General features: G+C 44.6%; 1 protein-coding gene across 15 annotated transcripts in view; it reads left to right on the forward strand.

Annotated features, from left to right (window-relative positions):
* RGS6 (regulator of G protein signaling 6) overlaps positions 1-24,113 on the forward strand; it is a 573,259-nt gene that overhangs the window by 471,176 nt on the left and 77,970 nt on the right. For 14 of the 15 annotated variants that reach the window (XR_006886380.1, XR_006886381.1, XR_006886382.1 and 11 more), the window contains 7 exons: positions 4,371-4,421; positions 7,364-7,470; positions 8,693-8,744; positions 15,073-15,137; positions 18,641-18,717; positions 21,216-21,297; positions 22,908-22,982. Coding sequence is in view for 12 of the 15 variants with exons in the window: in XM_046647776.1 (XP_046503732.1) it covers positions 4,371-4,421; positions 7,364-7,470; positions 8,693-8,744; positions 15,073-15,137; positions 18,641-18,717; positions 21,216-21,297; positions 22,908-22,982 (509 nt within the window). In the remaining 3 variants the exon portion in view is untranslated. The remainder of the gene's footprint in view (positions 1-4,370; positions 4,422-7,363; positions 7,471-8,692; positions 8,745-15,072; positions 15,138-18,640; positions 18,718-21,215; positions 21,298-22,907; positions 22,983-24,113) is intronic. The other variant, XM_046647770.1, reaches the window with a different exon arrangement.

The raw sequence follows: 24,113 nt of genomic DNA on the forward strand, positions 1-24,113 counted from the left end.
GACCAATTTGAGGCCCATGAGTGAGCCTTCCACTCTGCTCCTCAGGAAAATCCTGCCTTCATTCCTCTCTGCCCTTTCCCTGGGAGACAGAAAATGCCCAAGGCCTGCGGCCAGCAGGAGGCCATTCAAAGTTCCTACACCCTCTCCACTCTGCATCTGCAGCCCCGATTCCCCGTACTCTGCACTTTAGTCTCAGAGGCCAATTCTTCCCTCTCTGCTCTTTAAAACATAGTCTTTTTCTCAGTGCAAAAGCGACATATTAATGTTCTATGAACTCCAGATAATAAGGAAATGTAAAGAATAGTAAACTCCCATAATTTAACCCTCCCCTCTCCCCAAGATAACCTAAAGTTAATGGTTTAAATAGACTTCCAGAACTTTTCTTCTCCGTATCTGTATATATCTAATTAATAGAATACAGATATAAATATATATTTTCTATTGTAAAAATGCCATTTTACAATACACAGTTCTCAAGATGCTTTTTCATTTAATACAGTAGGTTTTCAATAAATATCTATTGTATGGATGAGCCGTTATTTATTCAACTTCACCAGAGAATTTTTGAGTTGTGTCCATACACCCTTCCAATAAGCATAATTATACAGAGAGAAGATGTAAATGAAATACACACAACGCATATGGAAACGTACAGCATTCCTGCATATAATGAATATGTCCTGAAATGTACTAACTAAACCACACATATTGGTGAATTGTCAGGTGGCCTCTGGTGTATTTCATGGATATCCCTGGAATATATGCTGATAAATTACCCTCAAAAAGAAAACTCCAGGGGCCAGCCTGTGGCCGAGTGGTTAAGTTTGTGTGCTCTGCTTCGGCGGCCCAGGGTTTCGCTGGTTTAGATCCTGGGCACAGACATGGCACCGCTCATCAGGCCGTGCTGAGGCGGTGTCCCACATGCCACAACTAGAAGGACCTGCAACTGGAATATACAGCTATGTACTGGGGGGCTTTGGGGAGAAGAAGAAGAAGAAAAAGAAAGAAAGATTGGCAACAGATGTTAGCTCAGGTGCCAATCTTTAAAAGAAAAAAGAAAACTTGAGCCAAGTGTTTTAAGACCTGTGGGACTAAAGAGTGGCTATCCTGCGTGTGTTCCTAATGTTTTTTATTGGCCTTAAGTCCTTGGCGGGGTACTTGACTGAGATAAGAACCAGAATCCAGTAGCGGTAACAAGCGCAACATTTAATTTTAAACAGAACAAAAAAATAATCTACTTCAAATTTTTTTAGAATAGGAAGGAAAGAAAGATTGGGGAGAGAGGAAAGAAAGAAAAAAGAGAAAAGAGAAGAATAAAAATGCTTTCTCCTGATGGTTGTTTGGACTATTCTTGACTCATTCTACAGTGTAATAATTGTAGGTCTTTTAAAGGACATCATAATATAACAGATTTCCGTTCCTTACTTGTTCCTGAGGCTGAACACGCAATGCACAAGGCGAGGCTGGCCCCTCCTGAATCAGTCCGAGGAAGCCTAAAATACCCCCCGCTCGTGAGAATGTGCACAGCCCCCAGGTATTGCTGTGTTTGCTCAAGTCCACCAAGGAGTGCCCGTAGCCAGTAAGGGATGGTGGTGGCGTGGATGCCGCGAAGATTGATGGCAGTGGCCCAGGACAGCCAGGGGCAGCATCTCGGTCCTCGCTGGGGCCTGAGGACAGTCACACCAGTCCCCAGACGAGACAGTGACTCATGGTGGCTGCACCAGGGACAAGAAACCCAAGTCTTTGATCCCCACGGTGCCAGGGGAAACGGAAAGGGGCTTTTGTCGCTTTCCCTTCTTTACCAAAAAAAGTGCTTAAATGTAAGCCTCCAGCTCTGTGAATGCAGACCGGGGCCTGGTGGACTGGGGAGAACAATTAGGCCAGACACTGAGTGCATAAAGCCAAAAGCGGGTAGAAACTCAGACAATGGTGCCCAAGGCTAGGGTGGGGTGGAGGGGGGGAGCGGATATGATAGCCAGGAAGGAGTTTCAATGTGAATGAATACTAATTAGTGACATGGATATTAATGATGACAGTAATTAACAGGGGAAAGGAAGGGCTGTCATTGTCCCAGGGTGAGTAATCAATCTTGGCAGGTGATAAATAATGGTTCAGCAAGCTCAGCAGAAAGATAATCCGCCTGCCCGGGGGAGAGCTGTTGCTGATGCTGGAAACCTCGCTGTTTCTAGGCAACCTACAAAAAAGGACTATTTTTCTTTTGAGGGAAAAACAGGTTAGAGTCTCTCCCCCCACCCTCAATTTGGGATTACAGTTCTTATTTGATTTCTGCTTTGTTCTTCATTTCCTAGGACAAATGTTGAACTTGTATAATTTGAAGGAAATGGACACACACGCACAAACACACACAGACATACCCTTCCTTTCTCTCAAAGAATGTGAATGAATAAGAGTGTTTTTGATCCAAAGTTTAGCTCTTAGATGCCATCTGGGAGCGAGAGTAGGGAAAAGCTTAGAAGTCTTGCTTTTGAGGTTGAAATGCAGGGGACTTGCAGGGCCGTGTCAGTGAAGGCCGGTCCTTGGGGGAGCATGGAGAGAGTAGGATGGGGCATCAGCTGTGCAGGGTTCATTCACCTTCCAGAAAGCCAGAGAGAAGAAAATATCTAGGCACTCAGGCCTGTACTGGTTTCACTTCTGGCCACCAAGCAAATTTCTGAGGAAATTTACTTGTGGGAAAAGAGGAACATTCGTTAACCCCCTCTGCGGACTCTCCAATCTGTTCACTGGGAATCTATCCCAAAAGAGCTTCTGACAGACCCTCGCCCTCACACCACGCCTCAGACCCATGACAAGACTCAGATACCTAGAAATGTTGCCCTTCTCGGGCTGTTTTCCACCAAACATTCCATCCGGAGGTAACAAAGCTGCCTTTGAAGGTCTGCACTGGTTTAAAGTGAGATTTTTGGGTGACAGAGGTAGATTGACCAGAAGTTCAGGACCTTCTGGAAAATTGGACTTCTCTGCTCCCATGTGGACTGTGCTGCCCTGAAAACATTGGTTCTAGGTGCCACACTTTGAAAGGGAGGCAAACGAAAAAGAACATGTTCAGAGAATTGTCACCAAAATGGTGAGGGACTCCAGGTCATGTCACGAGAGGAAATAGCTGAGGGATCCAAGCGTGTTTCACCTGGAGTGGTGACAACTCAAGGAGGACATTGATAATATATGAGACTGCCCAGATATTTGAAGGACTGTCTCACAGAGTGAGTGGTCTAGGTTTGTTTTTCAATCATCAGAGGGCAAAACTAAGACCAACAAGAGGAAGCCGGAGAAGAGCAAATTTCTGTTCAGAGAAATCGAAGATGATTCAACCAGGACAGGCTGGCTGTGGGGGAGTTTGTGAGCTCCCAGGTACTAGAGTTTTTCTAAGTGGAGATTACAGCACCTCTTGTCCGGGGTGTCATGGATGGGGCTCATGTGTTGACTAGGGTTGAAGTAGATAAGCTTTAAAAGCCCCTTCTGACTCTTAAGATTTTATATTATTTAAAGTAATACTAGATGCCAAAATAGATAATGCTCATATTTCTGGGGCTTAACATGACAGTTTATTTTTCAATCAGGTCAGAGCCCAAAATAGGCATGAATTTTCCTGGTAGTTCGGGAGCCCAGGCTCTTTCCACATTGTGGCTCTGCCCTCCCCTAGGCCCTTGGAGTCCTCTCCATTTAGCCAGCAGATGAAGAATGACAAGATGTCAAGGTATGGAGGGTCACGTGTGAATTTCTATGGTCGGGGTCTGGAAGTGGCATATATCATTTCCACCCACATTCCTTTGTCAGAACTCAGTCCACACCCAACTGCAGGAGAGTCTGGAAATGTAATCTAGCTGTAGCCCAGGGCATGAAGGAAAGAGGTTTTGGTGAACACACAGAACTTTCTCCCATAGACACAGGGGTACTTTCATTCAGGATAGACCCAGGCCAGAAAATATTAGAGATTCTTTTTCAGGAACCTGTGAGGTCAACTGTGGTGGTCAGGCCTTGTCAGTAAGGACAGGGAGCTGAGGAGGCCTTGTCCCTCATGAAATGGTCCAGGGGCCAGGATGATAAAACTCCACCTAGCCTGTCATCAAAATCCGTATTCTCAGTAAGTCCCCTCCAGATGCTCCTTAGAAATGTGGACACAAGATCATCTTAAGTCATCAGAAGTGGATGTTTTCTGGAAAAGAGAAGGAGTATGACTATGGAAGCATACCAATGGATGGGAAGGGTTAGTTAGGATGGAAAATCATCAATAGTATCCAGCTCTCCAGGTGCGTGTTAATTGAAATTAGGAGTCTCTGGTGAACATGTTTCTTCTGCCACAGGGTTAAACACCAATGAGATCTTCAGTTGAAATTGCTTTATCATTGCAGGTACTGACATTGTGCAGTGGCTTATGAAGAACCTTTCCATCGAGGACCCAGGTACTTGAGCCTTGACCCTGACTTTATCCCCCAGGGTTTTATTAAACAACCATAACCAAGTTCCAAACTAGATTATCTTACCCTCCAGAGAACTGGGCTTACACATGTGAATTCCAAGATGTGGAATCACTCTATTTACAAATAAAATTAATTTATTTTCTCCACTGAATATCTATCTTTAAATTTAAATCACCTTTTGAGGAAAGGAGGACCTATTAGAATGCCAAAGAGGCGAATACCATAACCTGTGAAATGAGATGAATTCTCGTTAGCCACAGCAATTAAAGATAAGTTGTAGCCCTGAACAGCCTTCCACAGCCAGCTCTCAACATTAGATTGCCTGGTCCGCGATTAAGATGTTTAATTATTTGCTAAGATTCCTTCTGTTTTTCTGCTTCTGCAAGAAGTGAAGGAATGATTTTTTTTTTCAACTTGAATCGTGCATTTCAATTAGGAAAACCTTACCAGAAAAGCAACAACAAAACCCTGGCCAATAAAACAGTCTCCAAATCTGTCCTCCCACCAGAAAATAAATAGTAAAATTTGTTTTCATAGCGTAATTAGAAAATAGCTCCAGAAAAATGAAAATTCTAGATAAGTAAAGTTTATTATTCTTGGGTTGTTAGTGAATATTTTTCTGAATTTGTTATATACTTCCTGTCTTAACTGAGTATTCTTGATGCCTAAAGGTCATATTTATAAATATCTGCTAATGTATTTGAATGTTCTTGGGGATTAGACCTATTTGCCTCTAGTTAAATGGCCTCCAATTGCTATGGTTTTTAAATATTTTTTCCAAGGGCCCTTTCTAGGTGTCTGACCTTCAGTGGAGTCCTTCCTGGGCTCGGTATATCAGCTCAGGCATTCTGGTATTTTATCTAATGCCCCTGATATACTATTGACCATGAAAAAATGCAATTTACATAGAGTTCAATTAAATATAGTTGCCAGAAATCTGAGTGCCGGAAAAGCAGGTCATTAACGGAAGTGACACTAGCCTTTTTTACCATCATGTCAATGGCCACTCTCATGACTAGTGAAAATTCTTAATTCTAGTCAAGTTGTCAATCCACAGGGGAAAACTCTCAGTGCTAAACCCTTTAAGGAAGGAACCCAAATCAACTACCCTACGCGTTTCCCATATGCAGGCTGGGCTTCTGATTGTCCCCTGGTAGACGCTAGGCTGAATAAGTCTCTGCTAGTTTAGTTACATTTATTTAGCGTTAATGTTTCTTCCGATTATGATGATAACTAAGGAACACCTTTATGGATGGTGGTCTTTTCCCTTCCAAGAGCCCTGTTTTCTTCACCCTTCTGAAATAACCATTGTATTTCTGATGTCTATTTTGTTTTTATCGTTAGTAGCAGCAATAGTATTGTGAGAACCCTGATCCAGCTAATGGTGGAGAATGGGCTCAGGAATTCTCTGACCCTGGTACGAGAAGCTTCTGTGAGAGGTCCCGAATGATAAGGGTCATGTCTGTGAAGCTCTGTTATGCTCTGATGCCATTGGGAGAAAACTGAGGTGCTGGGACCTGCTCGGGCTTCTCAGAAGTCATTGAGCAGGAGGCATTAAGAACAATTCACCAGCTGGGAATAAGAGGCAGAAATGAGGCAAACCAAGGCCCTGGGAAGCCAGGCCTGTCCAACATCTGCCCCTCCCTCCCTTGTTTCTTCCCAGCTGCCACATTTCTAAGCAGGAGCCTTTTTAAGAACAAAGTGGAAGAGTTCTAGCTCCTAGGTTGGTGACATGCAAGTCGCCTTCTTCCTGGATTTTGTTTTTCCTTCCCTGGGAAAGGAGCAGTTGCAGGTGATGAAACCTCTTTTTTGCTGGACCCATGATTCTTGAGGCATAGAAACTTTAGAAAGCAAACCGGTCATCACTAAGCAAGTGAAATACGGCTCCATTCACTCTGATCCACCAGTTACAAGTGTTCGTCTCTACTGAAGGAGGCTAGGTGGTTCTAAATAAGCAAAACGTCCGGATGATATACAACCTCTTGAAAACTTTGCAAGTAAAGCCAAAACAAGTTGCTTTAAAAAATTCAGAGCTTATGAAATCAGTAACTCCTAGAGATTCCCTGAGCATGTCAATAATTTCCACGTCCAAAAATTAGTTTTTACCAATAAGAGTACTTTTCTATTTGTGAAAGATTATCATGCGTGGTAGAACCATTTAGATTTGTTATTTTTCCTTACCTCTGCTCAGAATAAATATAAATTCTTAACTATCGATGTGAATCTGTTTATAGCTGGTGCCAAGTAAAACAACAGGTTGGTTGCGGCAAAAATATAAATATTTCTATCAGGTTGGCCTCCCTGTGCCACTGCCCCTGCATTGCCCTTCCTCCAATTTTCTGAGCAAGTGAGGTTTCATTCTATGTGACTAAGAGAAGTGAAATGCCCTCCTCACTGGTGGCACTGTCCCATCAGGGAGTGCATTGTGGGTCCAAAGTCTCTACGGGCAGTGAGGCTGCGTGCTCATAGCTGGGGACGATGAGAAATGGTGGAACTAGAAGTCTGCATCAGGGCTGCCAGCACCTCTTGGGCACGTCCCCTGCCCCAGACACTGCTAAGCCCTTTATAGGAATATCTCACTCCATTAACGACAGTTTTATCTACACCAAAGTTCTTGCTCTTAACCGTGAAGCCAGACTTTCTTCTGGAAGTCTTGAGGGGGTGGGGTTAAGCAATGTCGGTTTCTCAGAGCTGGGATCCAGAGGAGTCCCAGACGTATGGCGGCCCTTCCCAACCGTGGACGTCTCCCCCGAGCCCAGTGCGGTCATATCACAGTTATCCATCAGTCAGCCAATCATGCACTTATCTGGGGTGATGCCCGCTGTCTTCCCGGTGCCTGTCTGCTCTCTCTGCTTACACTGCTGCTGAGTAGCCCTGCATTCTGCAGCCTCCTGATCACTTCTCTCTTGTGCCCTGTCCCGCAGTTGAAGCAATACACGTGGGGAGCCTTATCGCTGCCCAGGGCTACGTCTTTCCCATCTCAGACCACGTTCTCACCGTGAAGGATGATGGCACCTTTTATCGTTTTCAGGTAGGCCTGCGGCTCCTCCTCCTCCAGAACCGTTTCTTCTCATCATCATCTGAGCTCAGATTAGAACTACCTAAACCAACGGAGGGTGTTTAAGGGAGCAGCCTTCCTCTGGGTTATTTGTTGCTCCACCCACATCATGGTAAAAAGCCCTCATGAAGAACCTACTATTTGGGGGCCCTTTACACATATTTACTCATTTGTTCTGAAGAACAAAATTTAGGGGATAAATATCACCCATTTGACAGATGAGAAAACTGAGGTGCTCAGAGAATTAATGTGGCTCTTAGTAAATCTAGGAGGCAGTGCTGGTTTGAACCTGGGTCAGCCTGATAGCAAAGTCCTTGATCCTTCTTCTGGATCCTAGTGTGAAGTGTCTGTTCACTGCCTACTCACCCTTCCCACCCATTTCCACCCCTTGTCTCAGATTCTGTCCTAGCGGGAATTGGGGCAGAGGGTCAGGGGTTGTGTCCAGGTCAAAACCAAAGGCTTTGGGAGGAGAGTTCTTCAGACGGGGTTGAAGGCTGTCTTAGTTGGCTCCAGCTGCCAGAACAGAATACCATAGTGGGGGCCTTAAACAACCTTAAACAAGGGAAGTTTCTCTCTCTCAGCTCTGGAGGCTGGAAGTCCAAGATCAAGGCGCCAGCAGGGTTCGGTTTGTGGGGAGAGCCCTCATGCTGGCTTCCAGACAGGTGCTCTTCACTGTGTCCTCACACGGTGGAGAAAGAGAGAGAGAGAGAGAGAGCTCTCTGGTCTTCCTATTATAAGGACACTGTCCTATCGGATCAGGGCCCCACCTTTATGACCTCATTTAACCTTAACTACTTTCTTACTCCAAATCCTGCCACACTGGGGGTTGGGGCTTCAACCTATGAATTTTAGGGGGACACACTTCAGTCCATAACAAAGGGATAAAGGAACTGGGGGCTTATAAACCATGCCGATCTGACTAATGTATTTGACTTCTCTTGTCTCAGGATAGGAAATTTTCACCCTACAAACTGCGTTCTCATTTTTGCCTTTATCTTGCTTACCTTGGGTTTCGTCTCTCAACACTAGATTAAAATGTCGACTGGGCCCAGCTGCATTAAGAACAGGAGAGAGTTGGGTGTGGTGCCAGCGTGAAGGGGGTGGGGTGGAGCCTGCCATAGGGAGGGGTCCTCACTGAGGGCAGGGGAGGGCAAGTGCTGGCATCTTGAGTCCTGACACCTGTGCTCTTTTGCAGGCCCCGTACTTCTGGCCTTCGAACTGCTGGGAGCCTGAAAACACCGATTATGGTGAGCAGTGAAGCCACGGCCCACACTGGGTGTTACTCCTGGGAGTGCGGAAGACAAATGCTTCATGGCTGGGTGACTGCTGTGCATGAGGAGGAGGGATTTTTACCCTGTTTAGTCCTTTCTCATATTGTTGGCATGTAATAAACTCCCTGTTCCACATACTGTAGAAAGGCAGAGCACACTGAAAGATGTAGACATTGGAAGGGAATGGGGTAAGGGAAGAAAATTCTGTCAAGGGTGGCCAATATGCTCATTCTGTGGGGCCATGGAGAACTAGGATTCCACAGCTATACTCCAGGACAGTGGCTGTTGACTGTTCGTTCCTGGGGCAGGGTTTCAGGGAGGGCTGGATCAAGGGGCCACCTTCCCCTGTCCTTTCTATTCTCATAGACTTATTAAAACTTATTAATAACTCATTGGTGTTTTTGATATTGGAAGTTAGGGAAAAGGGAGACAGACCAGGGAGGGGGATATACAGAAGTTATCCTGGACTAGGAAAATAAAAAGAGGGTGAATTTGGCAGCTGGGTAAGCAGGGAGTGACCTCTATCCAGGCACGGATCTGTTAGGCTCTTGCCATATACTCTCTGTGGAGACTGTTTAATATTTCTGTATGTCAACCCCCTAGAGGTGCCATATTGTGCCTATACTTCAGATGAGACCCAGAGAGCCCACATTCTCACACTTATCACACTGTCTCCTATGTGTCTGGATGCCCAGTCTATTGTAAGCTCCATGAGGGCAGGGCCTGGTCCACTTCGTTCATTCTCATATCCCTCAGTGCATAGTGCATTTCCAAGGCACAGCTGGTGTCCAGTAAATATTTGCTGACAGTTCTGGTTCTTCATTAAAGGTGATTAGCAGATGCTCAGTAGAGGCAGCAGAATTTGAACTCAGATCTGAGTGGCTTCAAGACCGGTGCCCTTTTTAGGGTCCTATGCATGGTATCATCACAGCGGCCCATGCCCCATTGCACAGTGTCCTCGTCACTGACTTAGCTGCTGGGGTGGTCCACACAGCTCTCCTTGGGCCTTGAGTACTCGGTGAGACACGCAGCTTCTCCCTGGGCTCTTTGCAGGATTGTTTGCCCAGGAAGGCGGAGGTAGCTGCAGTGGAGGGAGGAAGGTGATGGGCGGGGCAGGGGGAGGGGACGGTGTTCTGAGCATCCTGTCCCAGAGAGCTGTGTAATAAGCTACACCCTCTGGATCACGTGTTTGGGGGGGTTGAAAACCTGCAACTGGGAGCAGTCCTGAGGATGGAACGCAGACAAGTCACTGCCTAATAAGGCTCCTGTTGGTCTGTTTCCCCGTCTGGAGGGCAGGGCCCTCTGTCTCATCAGCTGTCTGCAGGCACCACTGTAGGTCCCCCTGGAATGGTGCTGTGCCCTAGGTGATGTGATAAGTGGATCCAGTGAGGCTTCCGGCTCAGAACAGGAGCTGTGCTTGGCTGTTCATAAAACAAGCGTTCCCGGGGCTGAAATACTGCTCGTGAAAATCCAACTCGGAATTTGAATAATTGTAGCTCAGTTCCATGCAGCAGCCGTGTGCCCTTGTGAATGTAAAAACCAGTATTTTTCCAGGCAGTGGAGCGGGTGGGAGGAAGATGGGACCAGATAACTGGGCCCAAGTAAGTTTAAAATATTACTTGAATATAAACCCATAAAGCTTAGGCTATCTTACACAGCATGCAACAGGGCGTTATTTCCTTGTCTCTACAAGTTTTCTCCATTTCACAATTTTAGTTGTGCAGCATGAACAGGGATAGAAATAATTTCTATCGGGCTCTCCTTAAAGCAAAATTATTTTGAATTCCTCTGCCTCCATTTTGGCAAATCAGGTGGAGAGGTCAAGGTGCGGGATGCAGAAGTACTCATCAGCATTTGCAAAGCAATTTAATCAGGAAATCAGGAAGGGTTTACCAAGAAAGAATTCAGCACAGTGGCCCCAGGACTGACTAGCTCCACCAGTTGTGTGATCTTGGCAAGTTACTTAACCTTTCTGTGCCTCAGGAACCTCATATTAAAAGCAGGATGATAATAGTACTTTTATCTCCTAGTGTTGTTTTGTTAGGATTAAATGAAACGCATGTAAGGTTTGCTGTGTGGCACCTAGTGGGGAGTCAATAAAAAGCATGATGGTGGTTGGTATCATCGCCCCTGTGGTGCTGGTCAGTATTATTACTGCTAGGGTGCTTGGTATTATTAGTACTGTGATGGCCCTCCTCCCAAAAAGGATGTAAAACTGAAGGTAAGAATTCAGAATAGGTATGACTTGGATTGAGGAAGAACCAGAAACTTGCATTCATTCAACAAACCTTTACTGCTCGCCTACTCTGTGTCAATTCCTATGTCACAGATTTGAATAAGTCACAGTCTTGCCCTCCAAGCATGCCAGGCTGGGGGAGGCAGCGTGATAGGGGGAAGAAGGACTGGTGAGGAGTCTGACCTGGGTAGTCAAAGGTTTTTAGTTGATGAAGAATGATTGAGAAGGTTGAATAGTGTGGGAGAGGCAGGTTTATCAAAAGGCCTTGGGAGTTGAGGAGAGGTGTTTTAGAGTCTGCAGTTTCAGGGAGCCACTGAGGGTCCTCACTGGCGGGAAATGACCTGGAAAAGTTTCCTCATCTATCAAATGAGGATAATAACAGAACCCCCCCCCCCCCATAGGGTTACTGCGAGGCCTGAGTAAGTGAATATCGGGAAAGTACCTAGAATGATGCGTGACAGTCAGTGAGCTCCATGAAGTGGTAGCTGCTATTGTGGTCATTCTCCAGCTCCTAAGACAGTGCTTGGCACCTAGGAGGCACTCAGTACCTTTTTAAATGGGTAAATGAATGACTAATGAATGAGTAAATGGAGAAACGAATGTCATCGTGGAAAGAGCTCTGAACTAGACCTCAGCTCTAATTCCACCTCCAGCACTAATGGGCCCGTGGGTGAATCGCTGCACCTCTCCTGGCTTTCCGTTTTCCTAACTGTCATAAGGAGTCTGAACTTGATGGTCACCAAGGTACCTTCCAAGGCTAAAATTCTGTTGTTCTAAAAAATAATTAGACAGTATGAGGAAAATAGAGAAGTGAGTGATTTATATGTTCCCTAGTTTGGCAGATTGAGGTAAATATGATGTCACTAGTAAAAACAGAAAATTTGGAAAAAGAGTCAGTTTTTCAAGTACATTGAAAAAGGATAAGTTCAATTTTTTTAATGTTTATTTGCAAAGGTAGCACATGAATCCATTCACCTTATAAATTTTTTAATGTGCTCTGTTTTTGTCATGGTGAGATGTGGCGAGCTTGAGATAGCCGTGGGTCATCTAAGTGAGATGCCAGTGAGGTGGGAATGCCGGGTGTGAGGGCAAGAAGACAAAGATTTCTTTTTTTTTTTTTTTTTTTGAGGAAGGCTAGCTCTGAGCTAACATCTGCTGCCAATCCTCCTCTTTTTGCTGAGGAAGACTGGCCCTGAGCTAACATCTGTGCCCATCTTCCTCTACTTTATATGTGGGACCCCTACCACAGCATGGCTTGCCAAGTGGTGCCATGTCCACTCCCAGGGTCCAAACCAGCGAACCCCAGGCAGCCGTAGCGGAATGTGCACACTTAACTGCTGCACCACCGGGCTGGCCCCGTGGCAAAGATTTTTCAATGAGAAATTAAATATCCAAGAAAAACCAACATCTAAGCTTAAAGCAGGTTCCCCAGATGCCCTGTTATAGGACTGGCTGTCATTGCCAGAGGCCATTAGATTGGTTTGATGTTAAAGCAAGTATCGTTGAAGGCACCATGGTATGCAGAGAAGCCCAGGGAAGGTCTGTGCCAAGAAGAAGTTCCATTCAGCAGCTACAGCCTACCTCCGTCGTTGTGGGGAACAGACTCCCTAGTGTGTGACGTTGGCCACAGGCGAAGTGGGGTGAAGGCGTGCGACCGTGTAACTCACGGTCGTCAGGAGTGGTACCAGCTTTTCATTCTGCGTATAGTACTTGACTTCACAACCTAGCTCATCCATTTTGGCTCAGATGGGTTGGAAATTTCTTGGGATGATTCCCCCTGAATAAAGCCCACGGTCCAAATCTAGGATAGACTTTTCCGAGTTGTACGTTTGGCCAACACAAAACCCTGTCTGGGGCAGCATTGTCAAAGGGCTGGCACCTCCGCTGACTTGCACTGCTCCTGGGTCATCGAGACCCGGCCTGCTGGGGCTGGTGACACGCCAGACTTCCTGCTTCAGGTTGTCCCCAGTTCCACAAGCTGCCTAACTAATGGCCCAAGAGACGCAGAACCTCCCCTGTAATAGAGCAGACACCCCTTTATCAGGCATAATGGGGAGTTGTAGCTGCTCAGTTCATTGGAAAAGCTGGTAAGTAGAGAATCATGAAAACGTGATACATACATACCTTATCGCTTCATATTCATCTAAGATGCACAAAGGAACATTCGTTTGGCAGCCTTTTAAGGTAGGACCACAGATTCTCTTGGATTAGGGGTCCCAATAATTTAAGTTTCTTTCTTAAATAAACCACACTCAAAATAAACCATTCAGTTTTGGTATCTTTAAAGTGCACCAAGAATTTTAAAGCACTTTTTTTTGGTGAATTTTTCTGGATGGGAAAGAGTCACCCTGAGCTAACATCTGTTGCCAATCTTCCTCTCTCTTGTTTTTTCCCTCCTCAAAGCCCCAGTACATAGTTGTATGTTCTAGCTGTAGGTCCTTCTAGGTCTTCTCTGTGAGCCACCACCACAGCATGGCAACTGACAGACAGGTGGCATGGTTCCATGCCCGGGAACCAAAACCAGGCCACCAAAGCAGAGTGAGCTGGAATTTAACCACTAGGCCATCAGGCCAGCTCTAAAAACACTTTTGAAGCAAGCTATATGTTGATCACTCCTAGATTTTTATTATTTTTTCCCATTTTTTCAATTATCTCGCCTGTACCAAATTCGTCAGCAATTATCTTAGCCAACTCTCCTTTATCAAGTTGTTCCAAACCATTCAACTGGGTCTTCATAGAAGCAACTCTCTTTTTACACATTAATTTCATCAGTATATATAATATTTAGTGAACTTAACATTATTAAAATAGCAGGTATGCCTGACATAAGCAGATTTGAGGACAATCCCAACTGACTCTCGTCTACATACAACTCGACTGGTGAGAGCAGAAGTGTGGGCACACCAGAGTGGGCTGCTAGCTGCGAGGTTCCCCCGTGTCGTAGGCTGCCGTCAGTAAATTTTTCAGACCACACAGAAGAGGTTGGTGACTCCAGCAAGGAGCTGACTAGATCTCCTATTATAATGAAGTTGTCAAACAGCAGGTCAGCTACAGGTCCTCTCTGACCTTCCCTCCTGGGCATTCTATTGTTCATTCATACCATTCATCTATTGTTTTCCCTGGATCGTTCTACTTGGCACTGGAGAAGGAAGGAGATACTGAAGAAGCAGAGGTAGGGAGAGGAAGGGTGAAGGCCATGTCTGAGGAAGACTGCCTGGCAACTGAGGGCAAGGACCCTTCCTTAGCTTGGGAAGAGAGACCTCAATTGTCTTCCCTTTCTGCTGTCTATTCACTGCACCTGGCAGGTCAGGCCCTGGTGCTAGGTGCAGGGGTTCAAGCTGAGTAGGACACAGCCTCTGCCTTTGAAGAGCCTTCAGCCTAGAGCAGGAGACAGTTTAGTAAACCCACAATTACAGCGCACTGGAATTAGGGTCCATGGTTAAGGATGGGTAGATGCAACACCGAGCTATCTGGAACACTGAGCTGGGTCTTTAAAGGTGAGTAAGAGGTTGCCAGATAGAGAGAGGGAAAGACGAGAGAAGAGGGAAAAGCCTTCCATGCAGCAAACACGTACACAGAGGAGAGTTGCTGAAAGGGGTTTGGTAGCCTCACATGCCTAAGTGAGGGAGCAAGAGGTTGATGCGATAAGCAGAGACTTGACCTTATAGAACCGAACATGCCTCCCTAAGGAGTCCAACCTTTCTGCTGAGGTCACCAAAGAATCAATGCAGGGAGTTTAGGCAGGAAGGTAACATGGTCACATTTGTAAAAGATCGCCCTGATGGAGGATGGTTGAGAGTGAAGCCAAGTGAGGAGGAAGAAGAGAGTTGTCAGGATTGGAAGATGCGGTCCTCATCTGATCCTCACCTGCAGAAAGATTCCGAGAGGTCAGGTGTCATGGCACCCACATAGAAACATTCTTCACAGCATAGTGCTGGATACATAGCAAGGGCTGGCTTGCTGGCTGGCTGACTGGATGGACAGATGGATGGACAGATGGATGGATGGATTTGTGATTCCACTACACTGCTGGTTTTGTATGTGTTGTAATTTCTCTTCTTCCCTCAGCCATCTATCTCTGTAAGAGGACAATGCAGAATAAAGCAAGGCTGGAATTGGCAGATTATGAAGCAGTAAGTATGGTTATTTTCCAGGATAGGCATGGGAAGAGAGTAAAAACATATCTGCAGCTCTGGTTCAGCTTGTGTTTTTCCTTTTTTCCCCTCCTCAACCCCTTTCAGACAGTGGAAAGGAAGTCTCTTCTATTTCCCCTCCTTTGTTCTCAGCTCCCCTTACCATCACAATAAAATTGCCTCTTTATAGAAAGAACTCTCAAAACTCAGTGAAAACAAACAACTCAACTTAAAAATGGGCAAAGGACTTGAAAAAACACTTCACCAAAGAGGACATAAGGATGACAAATAAGCTCATGAAAAGATGTTCAACATCATTAGCCATTAGAGAAATACAGATTAAACCCATGGCAGGATAGCACTACACACCTGCTAGAATGACTAAGACAAGTACTGATAATGCCAAGTGGGAATGCAAAATCGTACAGCACTCTGGAAAATGGTTTGGCAATTTCTTATGAAGTTAAATGTATATTTACCATATAACCAAGCATCCCATTCCTACATACATACCCTAGAGAAATCAGAAGTGATGTTCATACAAAAACTTGTTCATAGCAGCTTTATCTGTGATAACCAAAAGCTGGAAACAACCTAAGTACACTTTAACAGGTGAATGATTGAATAAATCTTGGTACATCCATACAGTGGAATACTACTCTGCAGTGAAAAGGAACAAGCTATTGTTAATACACACAACCACTTGGATGAGTATCAGAGATACTATGTTGAGTGAAAGAAGCCTGTCTCAAAAGATTACAAACTGTGTAGTTCCACTTATATGACAGTCTTATAAATACAAAATTATCATGAGGGAAAACAGATCAGTGATTGCCAGGAGCTGTGAGAGGGGGTAGGATGCAGCTATAAAGAGATGGCACAGGGAGTTTTTTGGGAGTGATGGAAATATCCTGTATCTTAATTTTGGTGGTGGTTACATGAATTTAATCAATACAGTGTGAAAATTTGTAGAACCGTACACCAAAAGGGAAAAAAGGGCAAATTTACTATGATAACTTTTTAAATTTACTATGTAACAATTTTTTAAATTGCATCTTTATACCCAACTCCCCTGTGTGTGGCAGTAATGCAGAATCTAAGGACACAATTCAATCCAGAAAATAAGATAAGATGCGTGTCATGTGAAGTAGATACTTTCCCAGCTTGCCTCCTTCTCCACCTTCTTTCACAAGATGTGATTCCTTGGAAGAATTGCAGGCCCCTCCACACTCATATCCATTCCTATTAAACAGAGCCAAGGCACGGAGAACTTGGAGACTCACAGATAATTTTTGAAATATTTTTAATTTTTGGTTGCAGAATCTTTATCCCAAACCCAACTTTATATGGGTCACAGAGAATCTGGGAAATTGGCCAAATGTTCACGTACCCTCCAGTGGAGGAGCTGCTGAGACATGAAGTGACTGAAGGGCCAGGAGGAGGGGCAACATGAGGGGCAGTGCCGATCCATCCCCAGATCATCCAGCATTAACAGCGCCTTCAGATCCACCCACTTCCCACATGCCCCTCGCTCTTTTGCTGCCTCAGTTTCTAAAACAAGCGTGCAGCCCCACTCCATCAGACCTTGTCAGTCTTGGGGACCTGTGCCCAAGCCAATCAACCCTGCTGGGCCACCACTCCCCATTGATCCCACTGGCATCACAGGACCCGTGAATGGGGGAAACAGTAGTGGAGGCTGCAGTGCAGGGGTCTACCCAGAGCCTGAGACCTGGCTAAAGTTTGCTTATCAGTGGGAGCTATTAGACAGAAATGTGTTGGAACGTTATGATGTCCCCAAGCAAACCCTGGCACAGCTGTTCTGTGGCTCTGAGCATCCTGGGCACCCAGTCCCTGCCACCTCTGCCCTCATGCGCCCACAGTCACTCCTCTTTCAGAAGACTGCTGTCTTACTTTTTGTGCCCCCGGTACAAAGCACTTTAACTTTGACGTGACTGTATCACTTCCCAACACGACCTATGGGAAAGGCCCGGACTGCGGCAGCATGTGGGCCCTCCACCCTGTGTCTCCTTTTCCCATACTTCCTGTGTTTCAGTAAAGGTCCCAAACAGAAACAAGACAGCATCAACTCCTCATGTATTTTATTCAGTTTTCTATTCTCTTGCCGTATAATGTTCTGCTCAGGTATTTGTAAAGATTATAGCATTAAGACATTCCTTCAGGTTGACATTCTACCTAAAAGTGGTTAGAAACTAAAAAAGCGTTTTGTTTTCAAAATTTGGTAATTTTTTAAAATTTTTCTGATTACGTATTCTCTTTGTCAAAACAAAAATTCAAACAGCAAAGAAAGGAGAGAAAATAACCTGCAATCCTTCTGCCCTAAAATTTTTTTCTGTACCTACATTTTGTTCTTTACAAAAAAGCTTGACTCCTACCACAAACGTTCTTGTATAAGCTGCTTCTTTTCCCCATCATGTACTGCAAGTTTGTTGGGAATCTTTTCAGGTCAGTAATAATAATCTATGTTATCATTTTTAGTGGCTGCATAGTATTCCACAGTATGACTGTGTCATAATTTATATCACTACTCCCCAGTTGATTGACAGTCAGGCACTAGCAGCTTTGCTTCCTGCGAACAGTGGAAGAATCAAAGGCCAGGCTTTTTGAGGCACCTGTACACCAAGTCTTGGTGATAACTGAGTTTACGTGTGGTGATCTTCAACTGCAGCTCCTTTTACGTTAATAATCCACTGATGAGGGTAATCAATTAGGGTTGGCATGAGCTCTATGAAAATACAAAGCATAAGGTGGGCTCTGGCCTTGCGTTCCATCAGAATTAGATAGATCACTGGGGGCCCTGTCAAACATCCCTCCTCACTGTCCAGCTGTGCCGCTAGGTCAGTCTGTAGACTTAGAGGAAAGACTTCTCCCCTCTTCCTCTAAAGGCAAACCTGGATGCCTTTGCTTTCTCTCTGTTTTTGGGTTTTCCATTCATGAACATCACAAACGTAGACAGTCCATTTTTCCTTCCATTTTTGAGTCCAGACTTTCAAAGTCATTAATGTCAGGTCCTCTTGGTTCTCCTTTCCTGCCATCTTCCCGGCCCCCTGCTTGCTGGAACACGTGTCTTGAGACATCCATTCTTGGTCTTGCTTGGAGATGTCCAACAGGTTGCAAAGAACCCCTTGTCCTTTCCTAAATCCTGCATGAATAGCCACAAACCATTCTCTCTATCTTCAGAGATATGCCTTTATGACAAGTGCTGTGTGAGTTGCATTCTTGTAAAACACACAAGAAGAGAGGAATCAGGCGAACCACAGACACTTCAGACTTAATGGGTGTGTAAATGAATATTAATAGTTTTGCTCTGTACAGCGGGGTCCAGCGCAAGGTCAAATTGGGTTCATGTACAGTGGACTCAAAGTGGGCCCCTGCTATTTTGTTGGGAGTAACCAAAATAGATGGCTGCTTTGTAATAAGCATAGATGTCGATGTGTGAACTTACAATGATTAATGCCTTCTCGTTGATTTTCATTTCTCATTAGGAAAACTTAGCAAGACTCCAGAGGGCCTTTGCAAGGAAGTGGGAGTTCATCTTTATGCAAGCAGAAGCACAAGTAAAGTAGGTGAACTTAATAGAGACCCTTATAAAGAGAAAAAGTCTCTCTGGAATTTGGAGGTGGTATGAAAATGGGATTGGCAATGTAGGATTTCCCTCTATGGCTGGCCACCTGCGGTTAGTCACTCTAATCTCTTCTGAGAGCAACTGAGCAGAAGTTAAGGTCAGGATGGTTATGTTTCGTCTTCGTAACCAGTGGCACTCTAAAATAATTTCAGAAGTGTGTGCTCCAGCAGGCAACTGAGTTCCTCCCATATGTAGAACTCTGGTTATAAGAAGATATAACTAATCCCCAAAGAGATTTTCAATTATTCTTCTGTGCACAGAGGCTGAAAAACATCAGACTCACTTTTCCTATAGGTCTGGAGATTTCGTCTTCGTAGGAAGTCATGTTGGAGTTTTAGGGAGGCCAACAAGTAACCCCTCCCCCAACTCCCCCCAGGAGAGGGGTTCTGAACCAGTCAAAAATAAGGCACAGAAGTCAGACATTTAGAGTCCAAAATGTCAGATTATTACTGATTAACTGATAAAAACTAGATTATAGGGCATGACTTTGGATCTGTGGCACAGATCTTTACCCTGGGATTAAACTCACCCATCCTGGGCAGAGCTGGATATCTGCAGCCCCAGACCCCCAACGAGGGCGGAGTTGACCACCGAGGGTGGAGTTGACCCTATAAGCTTATGCGTGCAGAGAGCAGACGTCCTGCAAAGAGGCTGGCCCGGATGGGCCCAGAAAGGACCGACCTTAACTTTCTCAATTTTTTCATCAAATCTGCCCATTAGTTAAGTCACTCTTGCTCCTCTGGAGGATAAGAGATGAAAGGAAGAGAAAAGTTGGAGTGTTTTTCCCATATTTTTCCATCCCAGGAAGTATAATGGAAATTCCTTCGTCTCTAAGGAAACATGAGAAGTGGGCAATAAATGTCTCCCAGCCCCCAAATGTGATTGCCAACCAGATCCTTTTAATTCTGGGAAGTGGAATTGCTCAGGTCGGGTTCTTTCTTGTTCTTTTCAGCTATGGTCTCTGGTTTAGCCAAGAGGGTTAACAGAAGAAACAGGACAGAGGAGGCGATGGGAAAGGGATGCTGAGCTGGAGGAAGGCGTATACCTTTTCTCTGGGCACCACTTGCCCCTGAGCAGACCCCGTAGGTCTTCAGGGGGTGTCCGCTTTGCAATCTCTGGGCAGTGTGGCAGCCCATCGCCTGGGGCTGGGTCTCGGGCCATGTGGGTGAGCATTGATCACAGGTGTGGTGTGGTCGGAAATGGCCTGAGGTCACTGGGTCCAATGGTTTGCAAGTTGCCTTTGCTCTCACCCTCCCTCTGCAGTCTGCTTTCCACCACCCATGATTCCAGCCACCCACTGACCACCCTGGTGCTCCCAGCAGCCCCCAGGGGAGGTGGGCACCAGGTGCTGAGCTGCACCAGGAGGAGCCCTGGCCCCTGAGGGAAGGAGAAAGTGGGAGGATGGATGAGTGGGTGAGAAGGAGGCAGAATGGAGCTCGTGTACTCAGAAGCCAAAGCAAAGAGGAGCACTAATTAGTCCTTTCAGGATCACACAACATCTCATGTTTTAAAAGGAGGGAAATTATCACTTTGTACATATATGGTATTTCTCGGTTAACTTTTTTGATTTACTCTGTGATTACATTATAATTTTGGGCTGTTTAAGTACACAGTAATTATCACAAAAATCATGGGGTCATTGTGGGTTTATTTCAGTCCAGTAAACTAAGGCGCTCCCAAGAGAGCCAAGAACCAGGGGTTACACGGCAAGTAATCTGAGTTACTTTTTACTTAGAGAGATAATATGAAGTAATACAGGCTTTTTTTTTTAAAGCCTCTTATCTATGCTCCTGATCAGAACAGAAAAAATCTGTGTTTGTCACCTGTAGTTTTCTTCTTCCTATTTGTGCCTCCCTCAGCTGAGGCCAGTGATATTTGCCTTCTGGGTGTTTTCACATGCTAGGGCTATTACTCTGCTTTTAGAAAGCCAGATGGTTTAAGTGACTTTTAAAACACGTAATCGCAGGATTTTGGAGACATTTCTACTCACTCTGAATCTAAAGTAAACTTTCAAATTTGAAGATGAAACCCTGCACGCCTATGGTTATATTCTTTCCTATAATTTGACTATGCAGTGTCTACTTTGATGGGGGGTATGTCAGTGGATAATTCAGTTCTTAATCATCTAGATCTTCATTATTCAAATGGATAGTTGCATTCTTCTTCTCTCCTTAAGTCCACCATGTTCATTACATATAGTCAATAATTTGCAATGTAGCTTAAAACAACTTCTCTTACCGTATGTGGACTTTTTGAGGTTTCCTTGAGGGAATTGTCCACCCATATTTTACATCTCTGCAGAGATCAGGGACCACACAGGTGCCAATAGCCCTGTGTGTGCTAAGCTCCTAGAAACGGGAGCAGAGAGCTGGCACACGGGTCAGGAGGAAAAACAGAACACAAAAGCCTCTGAGTTACTTTCTTTACTCTTTCAGAATTGATCGGAAAAAGGACAAGACAGAAAGGAAAATTCTGGATAGCCAAGAACGGGCTTTTTGGGATGTCCACAGGCCAGTGGTGAGAAAGCTCTGCTTGGTTCTCTGGGTTTTTTTATTTTGCCGTTTTCTTTGCTTGAAAGAAAAGACTGTCTTTAGCCACTAGGTGTCTCATTCTTAAGAAAATTGGTTTTGTCATTCACTCATATAATCTCAGTAGATTTTCCAAAACCTATGTCAGTTTCATCTTTCAAAAATTATCCATCCATGAAAATATGGAATTGGAAATGGGAGAACTATGGGAATTCCCAGAAGTTTACATTCCTCAAATAAGCAATCTCCATTTCTACTGTTGTTCAACTCTAAATCTTAGAATATTCTCTTTCAAATGTGGCCGATTCTCATTATTCATGGTAGTTATGTTCTACAAAGGTGCCACAAACACTGAATTAGTGAATGCTGAACCATTATCCTGGGAGAAATACAGGGTCATCTTCCTGGGAGCCCTTGGTCATGATATTTTCATTAACTGATCAATACATAACCTTGTTTAAAGTGTGTTTCTATTCAAAGACACTATTTAGTATATATTGTTGATTCACTGACATTAAACTCACAGCCAGTAGCACTATGGTTCATGCCTAAATGACGCTCACCTGCCACACCTATTTTCTCCATAGGGCACATCTCAGCCTTCTTGCACTTCGGAACTAGCCCGCACTTTAGCACTATGCTCAGAGGCCATTATAAACAGCAAAATCACCAACAGAAAAACACAAAAATGTTGAAAACACGGCACTAAATAGACCGTGAAAAGGCCATGTGTTTAAGTATGAGATGAAACAAGAAGGCAGAGCACCGCTTTGTTCAACCTCAGCTGGGAATATGCACATCGCGCAACTCAAAATTTTTGCTGCTCTGTGCATGTCCGTGAATGCACTCCAAGTATTGATTCTGGGGGTTATAAATAAACTTTAGCAAAGAGGCGAATTCACAAATACAAAATCTGCAAATAATGAGGTTTGACTGTATTTCTAATTTTATATTATTAAAGCAAATCTTGCATTTCCCCCATGAAGTGAAACTAAAATGAATGAACTATTTCAGCCTTCCTAAAAACTAATTAAAAAGAAAACCTGGGCTGGCTTGGTGGCAGGGTGGTTAAGTTCACATGCTCTGCTTCAGGGGTCCAGGGTTCATAGGTTCAGATCCTGGGTGCGGACCTAGCACTGCTTGTCAAGCCATGCTGTGGCAGCATTCCACATAAAATAGAGGAAGATTGGCACAGGTGTTAGCTCAGAGACAATCTTCCCCCCCCCCCCAAAATAATTCCCCATCCTGATGTTGGAGTGTTTTTAGGTGATTAGGTGTGTGAAATAACAGAGGCTGTGGCTAAAGTGACCTTGCCACTTTGAACAATGTTTGCTCTTATAAACTGTACACTGTACCCTCTACTTATCATCCTTAGATGGTATGGGGTAAGCCTTTATATTTCATATGAGAACTCTGTGGAGGAACCCATATTGAAGATGAAACATTTTTGTAAAAAGAAATTGTAAATAGCAAAATGGAGATAACCATGCATTATCTGTAATGAGAAAGATAAAGATTGGTACTGATGGTGTCACTTGGACCAAATGGGAAGCTGTGATTTTCACTTAGTAATTCATATGATGATTTTTTTTTTCTCAGCCAGGCTGTGTGAACACAACAGAAATGGATATCAGAAAATGTCGACGATTGAAGAATCCACAAAAGGTTAAAAAGGTTTGCTAGTTTAGCCGAATTCAAGAATCTTGATGCAAATAGCCCTTCTGTTTCTGGTACTATTCAAGCAATAATTTGGTGTTTGAGATTCTACCCCATTTTGTCCTTTGAAACCACTTCATTCCTTCATTCTATAAATAATTGTGGAGTGGCGGGTGTGTGCTTGGTCCTGTTCTTGCTGCTGTGTGACAGTGGCAGATCCTCACAGAGCCTACAGCCTGGTGGGGATGAAACAAGCCAGCAGGCAGGAGAACCTGGGGGCTGCATCTGGGAAACACAGGATGGTTCAGCAGTGCCAAGAGGGGGCTCCAGACTGGGGGCTTCCCAAGCAGGCTCAAGAGTGCTGAGGTCTGAAGGGTAAGCAGTAGTTGCTCTGGGGAGGCAGCAGAGAGGAAAGGGAACTGAAGGAACGAAAAGCAGGGAAATCCCACAGGTGAAGGCGAGCTGGGTGCTTGGAAACAGTGAAAGCCTTTTAGCACAGCCAGGTCATCCAGGCTCAAATCACCACCTTGCCCAACTGGGAATGAGCCAGCGATCATTTACGTTTTCACTAGACTAGAAGGCACAGTGGCCATGGCATACTCAAGGGCACCACGCTCAGACTGCCCCACAATCAGTGCATCCCACCCTCACAATGGCACCAAGGACCGTATTGTTGGAGAACATGTCTGTCCTCCATAATATTAATTTCAAAAAGTTAGAAATGTGTCCCCAAACATCCCTCTTTCCTGTAATGACCAATCCTTTCACTCTCTCTCTCTCATATATGGATGTGAGACATGACATCTATCAACTTCTTGAATCTACTCATGTGTTTTGTTTTTCACTGAGATAACAATGCCCACAGTATTATACTTTATAATGTTAGTCTTAAAATGTCCTCATTTAATCTTTAAGGCCTCCTAATTCTAATATTCTAGAATTTTGTGGAATCCACATCTACTCTACATGAGGTCTTCTTGATTTGATAGATTTCAGCTCTACATTGCATACCCTTCAGTGTTTTGCTTCTTTGCCAAAGCAAAGATTGTCTTTAATCTGTCTCTAACACAGGGGACAGCTTAAAAAGTAGCCATAGCTGGGGCTCGCCCCGTGGCGTAATGGTTGAGTTCATGTGCTCCACTTCAGCAG

This window comes from Equus quagga, chromosome 20, assembly GCF_021613505.1.
Source record: "Equus quagga isolate Etosha38 chromosome 20, UCLA_HA_Equagga_1.0, whole genome shotgun sequence".
Classification (NCBI taxonomy): domain Eukaryota; kingdom Metazoa; phylum Chordata; class Mammalia; order Perissodactyla; family Equidae; genus Equus; species Equus quagga.